The following is a 15,333-nucleotide window of genomic DNA, read 5'->3' as shown; positions in this document are numbered from 1 at the left end:
ATGGACTGAAAGGTCCCAGGTTTGATTCTGGTCAAGAGCATATACCTTGGTTGAGGACACATCCACAAAAGGAGGTGTGTGCAGGAGGCAGCTGATCAATGTTTCTCTCTCATTGATGTTTCTAACTCTCTCACCCTCTCCCTTCCTCTCTGTAAAAAAATCAATAAAATATATTTTTTTAAAAGAAAAAAATGCTCAAGGTCACTAATAGTCAGAAAGTTGCAAAGTAAAACTACAATGAGATATCATACCACACCTGAATGTGTGATGTGATATCAATATATCAACAAACAACAAGTGCTGGCGAAGATGTGGAGAAAAGGGAACCTTAGTGTTGGTGGATATGCAGATTGGAGTTTTCTCAAAAATTAAATTGCCTTTTCATTCAATGATCCCACTTCTGGGAATATATTCTGAGAATTCTGAAACACCAATCAGAAAGAATATATGCACCCCTATGTTCACAGCAGCAGTATTTAGAATAACTAAAATTTGGAAACAGCCCCAGTGCTCTTCAACAGATGGGTGGATAAAAAACCCTGTGGTACACCTATACAAAGGAATACTATGCAGCTATAAAAAAGGAATTCTTATCCTTGCCAAGCAAAATAAGCCAGTGAGAGAAAGACAAATACCATATGATCTCACTAATATGTGGAATCTTATGAACTAAATAAACTGACAAACAAAATGGAACCAGAAGCATGAATATATGGAACAGACAGGAGGGAGGGATTAGCTACAGAACATAAATGCAACTCCCATGGCCATGGACAATAGTGTGGTGAAGGCCAAAAGAGGGGCTCTGGGGATAGTTATGGGGGAAGTCTGCAATAATTATCAACATTAAACATTTTTAATAATAATTAAAAAAAGACTACTGCAAAGTTGAATCAGGCAGCATCCATTTGGAACTTAAGAATTAATAAGCGATGAGAAAAAAAGGAAAAAGTTGTTTTTTTTCCCCCCTTGAAAAGCAAATTCATTAAAATTAAAATGTTTTGACCTTAATTATATCACTCCATATTCTCCCACTATTAATGACTAGGTACTCAAAATATAGCTACAAAATATAACTTTTCTAAAACAAAATGAAACATTATCACTTAGGACAAAAGAGAAGTCCAGTTTGTGAAAGTGACAACACTGAATCCAAGAATATGTTTAAATATTTGTGGTTTTGGTACTTTCCCTCTTATAGTAACTGATATAAGGTAAGCCTTCCCAGCACAATTCCTGGAGAAAGATATTGAAAAGCAAACCAACCAATTGCTTCCAAATAAAAGGCACTTCTGAAAATACCGTCTTTCTAGCCTTTCTTCTGGGGTCCCCTGTTGACACCATGAAGAGCCTAACCAACAGGACATAGGCAATAGCTCTTCAGTCCCTCCTTGACCCACTGATCACAAATTCTAAATCATATAGTGATACGAGTACAGACTCAAAAAGCCTTTTAAGAACCTATAGAACGGGGTCAGACAGTTTTCAAAATTACTTGGATATGAGTACAAGTGCCTGCAAAGAAAAATATAAAACACACTTCTTCCTACCTCTTTGGATTCCCTTATGTAACAAGCTCCAGCCATTCTTGTCTACCATGTCCACGTCCGCTCCGTGACTGACCAGCGTGGTGGCGATGCTCTCCAGGCGCCGGGAAAGAGCGAGGTCCAGAGCAAGGTCTCCATTCTGATCCAGTTCATTCAGCTTCCCAGGCAGCTGCACGGATAAATCTGTGAATTAGCATCCAGCCAGCAGAGAATGCAACTGATCTCAATCTCTCCCACCTTGATTCCTAAATAGCATCTCTATGCAAATATCAAAATTTAGCTTACTCCCCAAACTCAACTGAGTTCGCTAACTTCTCTCAGGCCTCCTCAGGGCACACACTTTCAGGGAGCACAGAAGAAATGGGGAGTCACGGAGCAGATGCAAACACCATGAAAGACAGTACAAGGACCAAGGGGAAATGCAGACAGGGCAGAGGAACACGGTACCAGGCTGAGTTTCAGAGAGCCCGATGGGAATTTGCTAATGTTTTCGTGAATGACTGGCTTCACTATGTAATTCCTCCTGGCATTCTTATGTCTCCCTCACACACTGGACACCCAGGATAAAACATACTACACTGCCATCCATCCAAACCAACGGCACTTCTAAGGCAGTGTGGCAGGCAGAATAGTAGCCCCCAGAGGATGTCATGTCCGAATCCCCAGAACCTGTCACTATGTCATCTTCCACGATGAAAGACATTCTGCAGGTGTGATTAAGGTTAAGGACCTTGAAAAGGGAAAAAGCATCCTGGATTATCCAGCAGGGCCCAACCTATTGATCACATGGCCTTTAAAAGTGAAAAAGAGCAGCAAGAATAGGTCTGAGAGATGTGACACGAGAAGAACTTGATCCACCATCGCTGTTTAGATGGAGGAAGGGGGCCATGCGCTAAGGAAGGCGATTGCCTGCAGAAGCTGAGAACAGCTCTCGGCTTATAGCCAGCAAGAAAATCGGGACATTGGTCCTATAGCTACAAGGCACTGAACTCTGCCAACAACCCAAATGAGCAGATGGATTCACCCCTACAGCCTCCAGGAAGGAACACAGACTGTTCTGATACCTTGTACTGGACTCCCAACATACAAATAATGAAATAATAAATTTGTGTTTTTTAAGTCAACAGTTGTGTGGTAATTTCTATTGCAGCAAGGAAAACTGAAACAGATTTTGGTATTTAGAAGGTGGGTTCTGCAGTAAAAACTACCTACAAGTACAGGTGTGGCTCTGGAATTGGGCAATGGGCAGCGGCTGGAAGAGTTGAGGCACTCAGACGCCTTAAACAAACTCCTGGGACAAACACTGCACTAAAGACGGTGCCAGTAAGGGCACAGAAGGAAGTGAAGAGCATTCTAGAGAAAAGCAAGTGGAGTACAGTTTGGAGAAAAGGCATGAAAATGGGAAGAACAGCTACAGTACCTGTGAATCCATTTCAATTAGATAAAGAAAGACCACATCTTCTCTCTCCACTTTGATAGCTTTATGTAATGGGTACTCAGTCTTGGATTTGATCATTTTATATAGCAACTGAGCACTCATGCTGCTGAAGTCCTCTTTTCGCAAGTCATCCTAAGGAATAAAAAGACAGTGAAAAATAGAACAGACTCAACATAACAAAATAACTGATACTCACTAAGAAGCCCTTAGAACAGTCTGGCCCCACTTTAAGGAGCTTAGCATTGCCCAACTCATTTAATCCTGGGAGGTAGGTACTGTTATCATTTCCATTTTGCAGATGAAGAAAGGAAAGCATAAGGAGGCTACCTGCCCTGCCTGAGGCGACACAGTGAGAAATGGCTGAGCTGGCATCTAGAGCCACCAGGTCCAGCTCCCAAGCCTGTACCAGTCACCACAGCATGTGCCTGCTGGTGACAGAAAAGCACAGCAGCACTGCCGTCAGGCACGGACGCAGCTACGAGGAGCCCTCCTCAGGACAAGAGTCCTTCACCCCACCCCCACACAGGTGGCAATTCCCGAACTAGAACCTGCACACATAATTCATTCCACTCAGTCACAACTGATCTCTACTACTGCAGATCTCTAAATGGAAACCTATTTTAGCAGAAAGGTTACCATTCCTGTTTCAATTCTTTAAAACCCAATTCTATTAGACACTTTGTTGTTGTTAATCCTCACCAGAGGATATATTTCCATTGATTTTTTTTAGAGAGTGGAAGGGAGGGGGAAAGAGAGAGAGAGAGAAACATCGATGTGAGAGAGACACACATTGATGGGTTGCCTCTGGCACACACCCTAACCAGGTAGAGCCTGCAACTGAGGTTCATGCCCTTGAGCGGAATCGAACCCGGGATCCTTCAGTCCGCACACCAACACTTTATCCACTGAGCCAAACTGGTTAGGCGTCTTTTAGATACTTTTGCTCACAATGTTGTTGAATTCCAAATAATTCACAGAAACTAGGTTATAAAACATGGCACTAGCCATGATTCTTTAAAAATGCTCAACAGACAACATAAAAAGAAATACAAAAACTACTCTTGATGATGAAAGCTACTAAGAAGGGGAAAGCTAAATTGAACAGTGTGCTCCACAGGATGGAGAGAGCACAGCAAGCCCAAGGCAATGCCAAGCTCTGCAGGCCTGCTGGCTCCACAGCCGCTCCTGCTCGGGGCCCACAGCCGCGGCTCCTGCAGAAGAGGGTAAAGGCAGGTGCACCTTCGTTCCAAGCCTGCTCCTGGGCCTGGGCTACTTGACCTTAGCTCTGAAATCAGAACTATGAGACTTTGAGAGCCATAAAGAGTCTCACAGCCCATGGCTCAGTGATTGAGGACTGACCCAGGAATCAAGAGGTGCGATTCCCAGTCATGGCATATGCCCAGGTTGTTGGCTCAATCCCTAGTAGGGGGTGTGCAGAGGCAGCCAATAAATGTTCTCTCTCATCAATGTTTCTACCTTCCTCTCCCTCTCCCTCTCTCTCGAAAAATCAATTAAGACTTTTTTTATGTGTGTTTTTTTTTTAAATCTCACAGACTATATAATGCCACTACTTAGCTTCCAACTTTGTGATAAGAAGAAACCAGGTGTCAGAGAGGTAACTTGCCATGAAACCAGGTCTCACGCCCAGGTCTTCCGACTTCCAGTGAGGGTGCTTTGTCCACACCCCTCCATCTCTCACTCACCCAATGACTTGCAATAATTTCCGCGCAGTAGTTCATCAGAGTGCTGGCATTTAGCTCCTCCGCGGTCTGATAGAAGCGAATACAGTTCCTGACATTCACCAGAGACATAACACCCTTCTCACATCTGCAAGAGAATATTAATAATGAACAGTATTATCAGGACAAATCTATTCATAAATTAACAAACCAATGCAATAATCTATGTACTGGTGGCTATGTCCAATAACACTAAAGTGTAAGGGTAAGCGAAGTAGTTATGAATAAATAACAGCTGAGCTACCACATTGTAAAAGTACTACCATATTATAAAAAAAATTATATTGCTCATTCGGGTCAGATACCAAATAACCTGTAGATTCACATTAAGTATAATCTCCCAAATGTATGGGACACATTTGCAGTTCCCACTAGCACATCTCTATTATGCAATCAATGTGGCTTAGAAATAGCTTCAAACATGAGGCTTTATGCCTCCACATATTAACAGACCCTTAAAAGTCCTCCTAAAGGATGAACTATTTGAATTATTAGTTATAATTTGTGAATTATAGCTCAATAAAGCTGTTTAAAAAGCCCCCCCCCACACACACACACAAATCATTTATAGAAACAACTGAGTTAGTGCAAGCCATAGTAAACCAAGACAGTGAAGAGCAGGCTGCAATGGATGTCCCCTCAAGCCTAGTGACAACAGCAGCAAAGGTCACTAAGAGAACAACTACATCAGAGAAGGGAGGGCTGTACACAGGCGAGCAGGCCTCTGGCAGCACAAAGCAGGCAAACACCCTGGCCTAGAAGATGCAGCGTGGGGGAGATCCAGACTTCCGGTACCCCACATTTCCTGGAAACCTAGTGAGCCTCCTCAGAACTGAGCCCGGGGGCAAGGAGGAAGGAGGCTGGTGGCATGATCCTCCCATCTCCCTTGCCTATACATTTTTCTCCAAATCAGGTTCACCTTCAAGGACAGCAGAGAGGCCTAATATAGTGTTAGGGGTATTCCCTGACACCCCACCATTCCTTTCTCTGTCCCACAGCCCCCACAAAAACCCTTTTCTGATCACAAGCACAGAATGAGAGGAAATGAACTGTGAGGTAAGTAAGACCTGAGTTGAATCCACTGAATTTTAGAGGCCAAATTACATAAGCCCTCTGGTGCCTCATCGCCTTGTCTATAAAACAAAGATAATACTCTACCAGAGGTTAGAGGATCTCTCTCTGTGTTTTTAAAATTAAACTGTGTAAATTTTGTACAGAATAAGGTATGGTCTTAAGTTTGAGGTCCTTCTCAGGAAGCTGTGTGATTTAACAGCTAACAGGAATGGGTTTCAGTACTATCATAAATAAGAATAACTGATGGGCTAGCGCTAATTCCTTATTTAACAGGTGAGGTTTAGTTAACAGAAACGGAGAAAGACCCTGAGAGTGAGAGATGGGGTAAGAAAGGAGGAGAGTCATGAGAAAGGCCTGGAAAGGATGAGGAACAAATTTTCAAAACCTCACAAATGAGATCTTAGGCTAGGAGCAAGAATAATCTTAGAGTCATTTCTTCATTTAGCAGTAAATGCAGGTAACTAATTTACTTCAAGTCCTATGCTTGAATGCTTTGTGTTTTGTTGTTGTTAACTTTTTTTTTTAAATATATTTTATTGATTTTCCACAGAGAGGAAGAGAGAGGGAGAGAGAGTTAGAAACATCAATGAGAGAGAAACATTGATCAGCTGCCTCCTGCACACCACCTATTGGGGATGTGCCCGCAACCAAAGTACATGCCCTTGACCGGAATCGAACCTGGGACCTTTCACTCCGCAGGCCAAGGCTCTATCCACTGAGCCAAACCAGTTTCGGCTGTTGTTAACTTTTATTTACTAATTTAGAGAGAGGAGGGAGGGATCAATTTGTTGTTCCATTTATTTATGCAGTCATTGGTTGCTTCTTGTATGTGCCCTGACCAGGGATCTGATCCATAATCTTGGATTATGGGGACGACACTAACCAACTGAGACACCTGGCCAGAGAAAATGCTTTGTTTTTAAGTAACATAGCTGCCTTGGTGTATGAAGAAGCATCTCCCCAAGCACACTTCTAATTCAGATTGTAACAATATCTAAATATGGTTATCACAATAATTTGTAAATAATATTACATTTTTCAGCCTCCTGTCTGCCTGTCTGAACCACTAGTTTCTGCAAACTTCTACCATATCACAGCAATGCTTAAGGTAGTCATTCGGACCTCAGCTATGAAATCAGAGCATTCCAGGAGAAAAGTCCTCTTTTCAGATATATATACACGTATAAAACTTTTGTCACTTTTACAATGACAAATATCCATAGTCTTACCATCCTAGTGTCCTAACATCTGGTATAATTTCAGGGAGTTCCGACTCAACTTTGTAGAGTACTTTCAAAACATGTTTACAGACGAAGCTTAGAGTTTGAAAATTCGACTCTTCCTTTCTACAGCCAAACGACATTGCATCAAGTGAGTCAACTATGTTTCGTGAAGACAGATGTTTTGTTAAATCTGGCAGACACTTCGTTTTCACTAAACTCTGGGATCCCCAGAGAACCATTCACTATCTGGACAGGCTATAAATAGTAAGTGACATGATTTCCACGACTGAAGAACATGTGATCTTTATTTCAAAATTCAGATTCTCAGTTCACATCTTCTCTTTGAAAAATAGGAAGACAGACTGATTATTCTGAAAGAATTTTGTTGTTAATACGTTCTTAATTTTAAAATATAAAAAAGGATACAGGTGCACAAAAACAATAAACCTGATTTTTTAAATACAAAATCAAGCATTTATCTGTGTCCCATTAACTTGTGTGTAGTTTTTGGTACCAATCCCATGTGTATAAATGAGAGACACAAAAAAATTACTGAAAAAATAAACAACAAATGGCTAACAGTGATTCAATTATGGATGACTTGGTTTTCTTCCTTGTTTTTGTTTTTTTAATCCTCACCAGAAGATATTTTTCTATTGATTTTTAGAGAGAGTGGGAGGGGGGGGAGGAGAGAGAGAGAGAGAGAGAGAGAGATCAATGTGAGAGAAACACATCAATTGGTTGCCTCCTGCACACACCCAACCAGGGCCAGGGAACCTGCAACCAAGGTACATACCCTTGACCAAAATCTAACTGGAGACCCTTTAGTCCATGGGCTGATGCTCTATCCACTGAGCCAAACCGGCTAGGGCTGGTTTTCTTCTTTATATTATTCTATATTTTCCAAATACCATACACTGAACATATATTTTATAAACAGAAAAAAAATTATTATTTTAACTGTTAATTTTTAACATACACTATTAATTCTTTTTTAGAGTATTTCCTTAAGCTTACTAAAAAACTTCCTTTTCACCAAATTGGCGATAGCATTTCCAAGCCACCAAGATCTATGTTACAAAAATGAGCAACTTGTGCTTCTGTTTAAGAGCTCACATGTGTGTCACAGCCCTTTCACTTTCTGAAATGTGCAATTCCTCCTGCTGACAGTAGGGAGCACTCTAGGATAGTTAAAAAAGCCAACATTTGATCCCACTCGTGGATGGCTACCATTCCAGCTCTTAAAAGCCTGACAGACAACTTAATGCCCACATCCAACAATACAAAACTGAGCTTGGTAATGTTGATAGCTATGAAGCCTAATCAGTCAATAAACAACAAGCATGTTAATTAAAGAATCCATCACACAGATTACAATTATCTAAACTACTCCAACCCCAGAGAATTTTTATCAAAACAATTTAATTATGAACAAGTTGACAAGGTCAATGGAAAAAGCTCAGGAAATCTAAAGGAAAAAAACAAACATAAATCACATTCAAGCTATTGATAATTAAAATCACTCTCATTTCTCTCTCTGATGGATGGTTCAAAAATGCACACAAATAACAAACAAAAGGCCATGATAATAAAGTTAGTCTAACGTGCTTACAAAAATCTTAGATATGCCAAAACCGGTTTGGGTCAATGGATAGAGCGTCGGCTTGGGGACTGAAAGGTCCCGGGTTTGATTCCGGTCAAGGGCATGTACCTTGGTTGCGGGCACATCCCCAGTAGGGGGTGTGCAAGAGGCAGCTGATCGATGACTCTCTCTCATTGATGTTTCTAACTCTCTATCTCTCTCCCTTTCTCTCTGTACAAAATCAATAAAATATGCCGAAACCAGTTTGGCTCAGTGGAATGAGCGTCGGCCTGCGGACAAAGGGTCCCCGGTTCTATTCCGGTCAAGGGCATGTACCTTGGTTGCGGGCACATCCCCAGTAGGGGGTGTGCAGGAGGCAGCTAATCAATGATTCTCTCTCATCAATGTTTCTAACTCTCTATGTCTCTCTTCCTCTCTGTGAAAAATCAATAAAATATATATTTTTAAAAATAAAATATATATTTTTAAAAATCTTAGATATGATTGGGGTTTTTCTTAGTTATTACATTTAGGTATTTAAATACACTCAAGCCCACATCAATCATAAACAGTTAGGAGTAACCTGTACACTAACTCTCCTGGGCATAATAGGCCATCCCACATCAGCCCCCCAGAGAAAACAGAGCAAGCAGCTGTAGTAGCAAGATCTCCTTAAGGGCAACCCAACAACGGTGGAGGTGGAGGTGGCGGTGGCGGTAGAGATGGAGGTGGAGGTATAGGTGGAGGTGGAGGTGGAGGTATAGGTGGAAATATAGGTGGACGTGGAGGTGGAGGTGGAGATGGAGGTGGTGGTATAGGTGGAGGTGGAGGTGGTGGTGGCGGTAGAGATGGAGGTGGAGGTATAGATGGAGGTGGAGGTGGAAGTGGAGATATAGGTGGAGGTGGAGGTGGAGGTGGAGGTATAGGTGCAGGTGGAGGTGGAGGTATAGGTGCAGGTGGAGGTGGAGGTATAGGTGGAGGTATAGGTGGAGGTGGAGGTGGAGGTAGCAGTGGAGGTGGAGGTATAGGTAGAGGTGGAGGTGGCGGTGGCGGTGGAGGTGGAGTGCCTCTTGCCGGCTGAAACAGCCCCTCACCCACTCAAACCTATTTCTTCACAAAAAAGATCACAAAATAAGGTAAAAGGACACTCCATCAACCCAGCTAACTACCAAACGCCACATCTCCAACAGAACCTTAAGGGCATTTTGCCTGTCATCTGTTGAATGTTTTCCCCTCATTGTTCTGAAAGGCTAACCTGGGAAAGCAACAGAGAAAATGCAGCATAAAAAACATAGCAGAAAAGCAAAAACAAAAACAACATAGCAGGCTATCTCCTTGGGCACCTAAGGAAGCAATGCCAAATGAGTAAGACCTCAGAAAGGTACTGATCTATATATATTCTCTCGTGTGTTAATTTAGGCATTAATGTGTTTCCAACAAAGAGACTATGACCAAGGACTTCATTCACGTAGATAGATCAGAAAGAGAATAAAATGTCAAAGGAAAAAGGCATAGGAGGGAAAGCTGAGGGTTTGAATACTGGATTTTGTTATTCCATACTCAAGTTTATCAATTCACACAATTATGTAATCTCAGATAATAAACCAGGGAAAGAAAAGAGAATACCTTAAAGGCGTTAGCAAAATTTAGTTTACAAGATAACACAAGAGAGATAAATTCTCTCTCCCCCCTATAGCCTTTAAAAAACACCTTGCAAAAGTTATTTACATTAGCAGGAGAAGCTGTTTTCCCAGAGCTTGCCATAATTAAAGCTCAGCCACCACCATCTGAGGTGCTTGAATATATCTGCTGTGACTTGCCTCTCCCTAAGGAGCTGTAGCTGAAACCGATTAGCTAGTTTCATCAACTCAGTCAGGAACACATCATCTTCTTTGAACTCCAACTCATCCGTATAGATCCAGCGAAGCATTGTCATTGTCACCTCAGGGTTAGCATCTGGTTAAAGAAAGTAAGTAGAGTCTGAATTCAAGGCACTCATGACACTATGCCTTCTTGAAGATCCCTAAAACTGAGGCTAATAAAGTATATTCTGGTACATCCAACTCAAAGAAATGTCACACAGCAAAAATAAAAATAAAAATGATAAGCCCCGCCGGCATGGCTCAGCGGCTGAGCATCGACCTGTGACACAGGAGGTCATGGTTCAAATCCCAGTCAGGGCACACGCCCAGGTTGCGGGTTTGATCCCCAGTGTGGGGTATACAAGAGGCAGCGGATCAATGATTCTCTCAACATTGATGTTTCTTTCTCTTTTTCAATCTCTCTTTCTCTCTGAAATCAAGAAAGACATTTTTTAAAAATGGTGATTTAGCATTCTGGGCAGCATCTAACTGCAAAAAAGTATTTGCTTTGCAAGAGATGGTAGCTGGAGGAAATGAACCTACTAAAGCAATAAGTAAAATTAAAACAAAACAAAAATGACTGGGGGAAATCCTAGTCAATTTGGCCCAGTGGGTAGAGCACTAGCATAAACTGAAGGGCCCCAGGTTCAATTCCGGTCAAGGTCACATACCTAGGTTACAGGCTCAATTCCCAGCCCTGGTTGGACACTTGCAGGAGGCAACCAATCGATGTATCTCTCTCACATCAATATTTCTCTCTCTCTGTGTCTCCCCATCCCTTCTACTCTCTCTAAAATGTCAATGGAAAAACTATCCTCAGGTAAAGATTAACAACAAAAAATGAGGGGAAATATTTTAAACATATGACACAGAGTTTACATTCTAATAAAAAGATCCTACAAAAAAAATAGACTTCCAATAGAAAAATAGGCAATAGATATAAATAGGTAATTCACAGAGATAAATAAAAATGGCCAATAAATCTTACCAATAACTAAATACTAGTATAAATTTAAATTAGAATGTATTTTTTGTCTCTCACACTACCAAAGATTCTTAGAAGTTCATAAACCTTACACAGCAACTATATATGTAAATTATTAAGAAAAAACTGAGCAAATATATGTACTAAGATAGTCAACACCGTATTGTTTTTAATAATAAAAAACTGGAACAAAAATCTTGGGATCCAATAATGGAGAACAAATTAAATTATAACATATTCACACACTGGAAAACATTGCATCAATTAAGATTTAGATCTATATTCAGCATAAGAATATAGTTACTACACAGTTTTAAAAATAGGCTAAAAATACATATATTACATAATACCATTTTTTGTTAGATATATTTGTGTGAGTATATATATGCTTATAAGGTGTTAAAACCCCAATTCTAGGCCCCACCTCCAGAGTTCTTGATTCATTAGATCTGGGGTGGGCCTGAGAATAAGAATTTCACACACACCCACACATATATAGTTTTGTCTTTCTCCCTAACAAGCACTAACCAGGTCTGACTCTGTTCAGAATTCCAGAATCAAGGACATTCAGGGTGGAATGGCTTTAGTCAGTTTATCTGTCCCTCTGTCTATTGAGAGATTAGGAAGGATATACACTAAAATATCAACCCTGGTGGAATTCATAATTAATTTTTATTTTAGTTTCTTTTTTCCTAATTTTTATTTAATGAACATGCATTACTTATTTAATTTAAAAAAAAATTTTATTGACTTTTCACAGAGAGGAAGGGAGAAAGATAGAGAGCTAGAAATGTCGATGAAAGAGAAATATTGACCAGCTGCCGTGGGCACATGCCATTGACTGGAATCGAACCTGGGACCTTTCAGTCCGCAGACCGACGTTCTACCACTGAGCCAAACCGGTTTCGACTACTTATTTAATTTTTAAGGTAAAGTCTCTACAGCAACTTGGGGAAAGGCTTGGGATGAAAATCACAGTATAAAAATCAAAACTATGATTTCAACTAGAATCTACTCTTGATTAACAGTGAGAGTTAGAGGATCACTTAAAACCATGGTCTACATCAGTGGTCCTAAGCTTGCAGAATCAGCATCGTCTGGGAATTTGTTAGAAATTCTTAATCTCAGGCCCACCCCAGATCTAATAATGAATCAGAAAACTCTGGAGGTGGGGTCTAGAATTTGGGTTTTAACAAATCCTTCATGTGATACTTATGATGAACATATTTTTAAATGTTATGGTGTCCTAAAAGAGTAACAAGTTTTTAATTTAATGTTTAAGAAACTATACTCAATTCTTGATTATGTAGAAAAGACACAACACGGGCCAGTAACATCTTACTAACTTAATAATTAGGCAACAACTGATTAGCCCTTTTTAACCCACTCTCTTCCAAATGTAGTGGGAGATATAAACAGCCAGGTATTTTTTTTAAAAAGTGTAAAAAAAGTGAAAGAAAATACACCAAAATGCTAATAATGATCATGTTAAGGCTTAATTTTTTATTTTCTCTCTTACCTGGCAATATATTTTTTTCTTTAAATATATGTTTGTTTGTTTTTTGTTTCTGAGAGGAAGGGAGAGCGGGGGAGATAGAAACATCACTGTTGAGAATCACTGATAGGTTACGTCCTGCACATCTCACACTGAGGATCGAGCCTGCAGTTAGGCATGTGCCCTGTTTGGAAATGGAACCATGACCCCTGGTTCATAGGTCGACACTGAACTATAAAACGGCAGTGGCAATGTACTTTTTTTTTTAACCTGGTAATTTATTAATAGAACTTTTAAAGTGTTTTGAAAAATAATTAAATTATGCTCTTGTGTGTTGAGAGAGCACTGCTGCTTTTCCACAATGCCGGCATTACTGGAATAAACCCTCATATATGATTCAACCCTGTCTGCTGAATTGGCTCAAGCAGTGATAGGCAGCCTGGATTCAATGGTTGTCAAATTTCATATTCTGGCAACCCAGATGAGACTGACAAGTGAGGACTCGTCTCAGGTACCAGGGATCCCACCTGCTGAGGTCTGGGCTCTTTTATTCGCAGTGCTGCCAGGAATTTTCCAGATTTGAGACCCAGCCAGAGCCTCAGCAATCCCTGTCGCCTCACCTAAGACGTAAGTTGAATCAAGTATTTTTGTATGGCACGAGAAACATTTACTGCCTCTCATCTGGGTGAGCCTGTTCCGCTCTGGGTGGCAAGAGATCTCTAGTGGTCCTTGCCTGGTCTCCGAGCCCTAGTCTGACCTACTGTGGGATGAGACCTGTTCTGCTTCAGTGGTTTTTCTGAGGCACCACCATCCTGGGGAAGGAGCCCACAACCCGGGCATATGCCCTGACCAGGAATCAAACTCAATCCACACCGGCAGGGCAGTACATCGTAATACTTACCAGCAACTTTAATTCAGTGACTATATGACCACAAGATTGCATCATAGTGAATTGAGAATTTCCAGAGTTTAGGAAAGTACAATGTTAATGCCTTTAAAGAAGCCTGAACACTCCTCCTGTGTAAATAGTAAGCATGGTTTGATTCCTGCTGTAAGGCTTGCTTTCAGGAGTGAGACTCTGCAGAGTCAAGTTTTTTGTGGCTTATTAGCTAAGATAGCTAATAGGCATCTTTACTTTATAAAATTTATCTTTGAAAAAGTGTATCATGGGGGAGGGATCCAAGGAGCTAGTGGCATATGTGGACCTGTTCATGTTCAATGCATTCTGCCCAGCAGTCCTGCTGAATTGCCTGGGTGGGTGGGGGAGTAGTTGCCTAAATCTGGGTTGCAGCAGCTGAGACGGCCTGAGTAGCCTGTGTTATGCGATACCTGGAAGCACCAACTGCATCGCTGGCCAGCAGTTTGAGGGAGATTGGAAATCGGTTCTTGTAAACAAGTGTATAAACAGTGTACAAGCTGTGCTTTAAAATGGTCAAACTTATTCCTCTCTAAAACCTAGAAATATATTTTTAAATATTACGGTGTCCTAAAAAAGTAACAAGCTTTTAATTTAATGTTTAAATTAGACATTTCATACCTTTGTGTTCTACGCAATTTTATTTGTTCCAGGGAGCAGTCAATATTTCATTTTTTTCACTCTTATCCATTTTGATTGCATATAGTATTTCACAATTACACATAAAGTTATACTATCTGAATTACCTATGACAGAATCCATCTGAGACAGGTGAGACGATAAGGTTAAAAAGACCATTTTATAGTTCTAACTGCTTTCTACAACTGTCATACCCATTTATAAAGAGACTGGCAATGTGCAAGAGGACCAGTTTCATGAGCCCCGCACTATTGGGGTCATCAATTTTTGATAATGTAGGTAAGTTTATTCTAAACTTTGTTCTAACAAAGCTGGATATTTTCTTATTATCTCTTCTAATCTTTGTAAATTATCTGTTCATGTGAAAAAAATCCTACTGTGCATTTTATAAAGAATACATCATGACCTAATGGGTTTTAATGTTATCCATAGCTGTTATATAAGGGGTCAAAGATATATGGCTTCAAAAGACTAAAAATTGAAAGGCTCAGTTCAGAGATTTCAGTCTTGTAGACTGCTTCCCAAGTAGATGTTTTAATTACATACATGAAAGCATATGCACATGTATATGCGTGTGTGTATATTTATTATGCTTACAACTCTGAATTAGGGACATCAGGTTAAACTCAGGAAATGAAGTGGAGATGCATTAGACATCTGTTCCCCTAAATCCTTGAGAAAGGTGCCTACTTAACCTTTGCAACACTGCTCACCTCTGGCACCTTATCGGCCCTAGTTAGTGTCTTCTGTACCTTAACATAAAGCAATTATATTACCATACACACAGCCCCGGCCTGCAATGACTTATTATTAGCCCATTTCCTCTAACAGAG

The 15,333-nt window shown here is 40.6% G+C and overlaps 1 protein-coding gene across 9 annotated transcripts in view; it reads right to left on the bottom strand.

Annotated features, from left to right (window-relative positions):
* Window positions 1-15,333, bottom strand: part of ANKFY1 (ankyrin repeat and FYVE domain containing 1) — a 63,156-nt gene that overhangs the window by 30,947 nt on the left and 16,876 nt on the right. For 7 of the 9 annotated variants that reach the window (XR_004990447.2, XM_036452325.2, XM_036452328.2 and 4 more), the window contains 4 exons: window positions 10,424-10,559; window positions 4,689-4,812; window positions 2,968-3,117; window positions 1,551-1,716 (listed from right to left, as the gene is read on the bottom strand). Coding sequence is in view for 8 of the 9 variants with exons in the window: in XM_036452325.2 (XP_036308218.1) it covers window positions 1,551-1,716; window positions 2,968-3,117; window positions 4,689-4,812; window positions 10,424-10,559 (576 nt within the window). In the remaining variant the exon portion in view is untranslated. Of the gene's footprint in view, window positions 1-1,550; window positions 1,717-2,967; window positions 3,118-4,609; window positions 4,813-10,331; window positions 10,560-15,333 lie in introns of those variants that run through there. The other 2 variants (XM_036452331.1, XM_036452332.1) reach the window with 2 other exon arrangements.

The sequence above is a fragment of the Pipistrellus kuhlii genome, unplaced genomic scaffold (assembly GCF_014108245.1).
Source record: "Pipistrellus kuhlii isolate mPipKuh1 unplaced genomic scaffold, mPipKuh1.p scaffold_m20_p_23, whole genome shotgun sequence".
Lineage (NCBI taxonomy): Eukaryota > Metazoa > Chordata > Mammalia > Chiroptera > Vespertilionidae > Pipistrellus > Pipistrellus kuhlii.
This window is presented reverse-complemented; position numbering and strand designations above follow the sequence as displayed.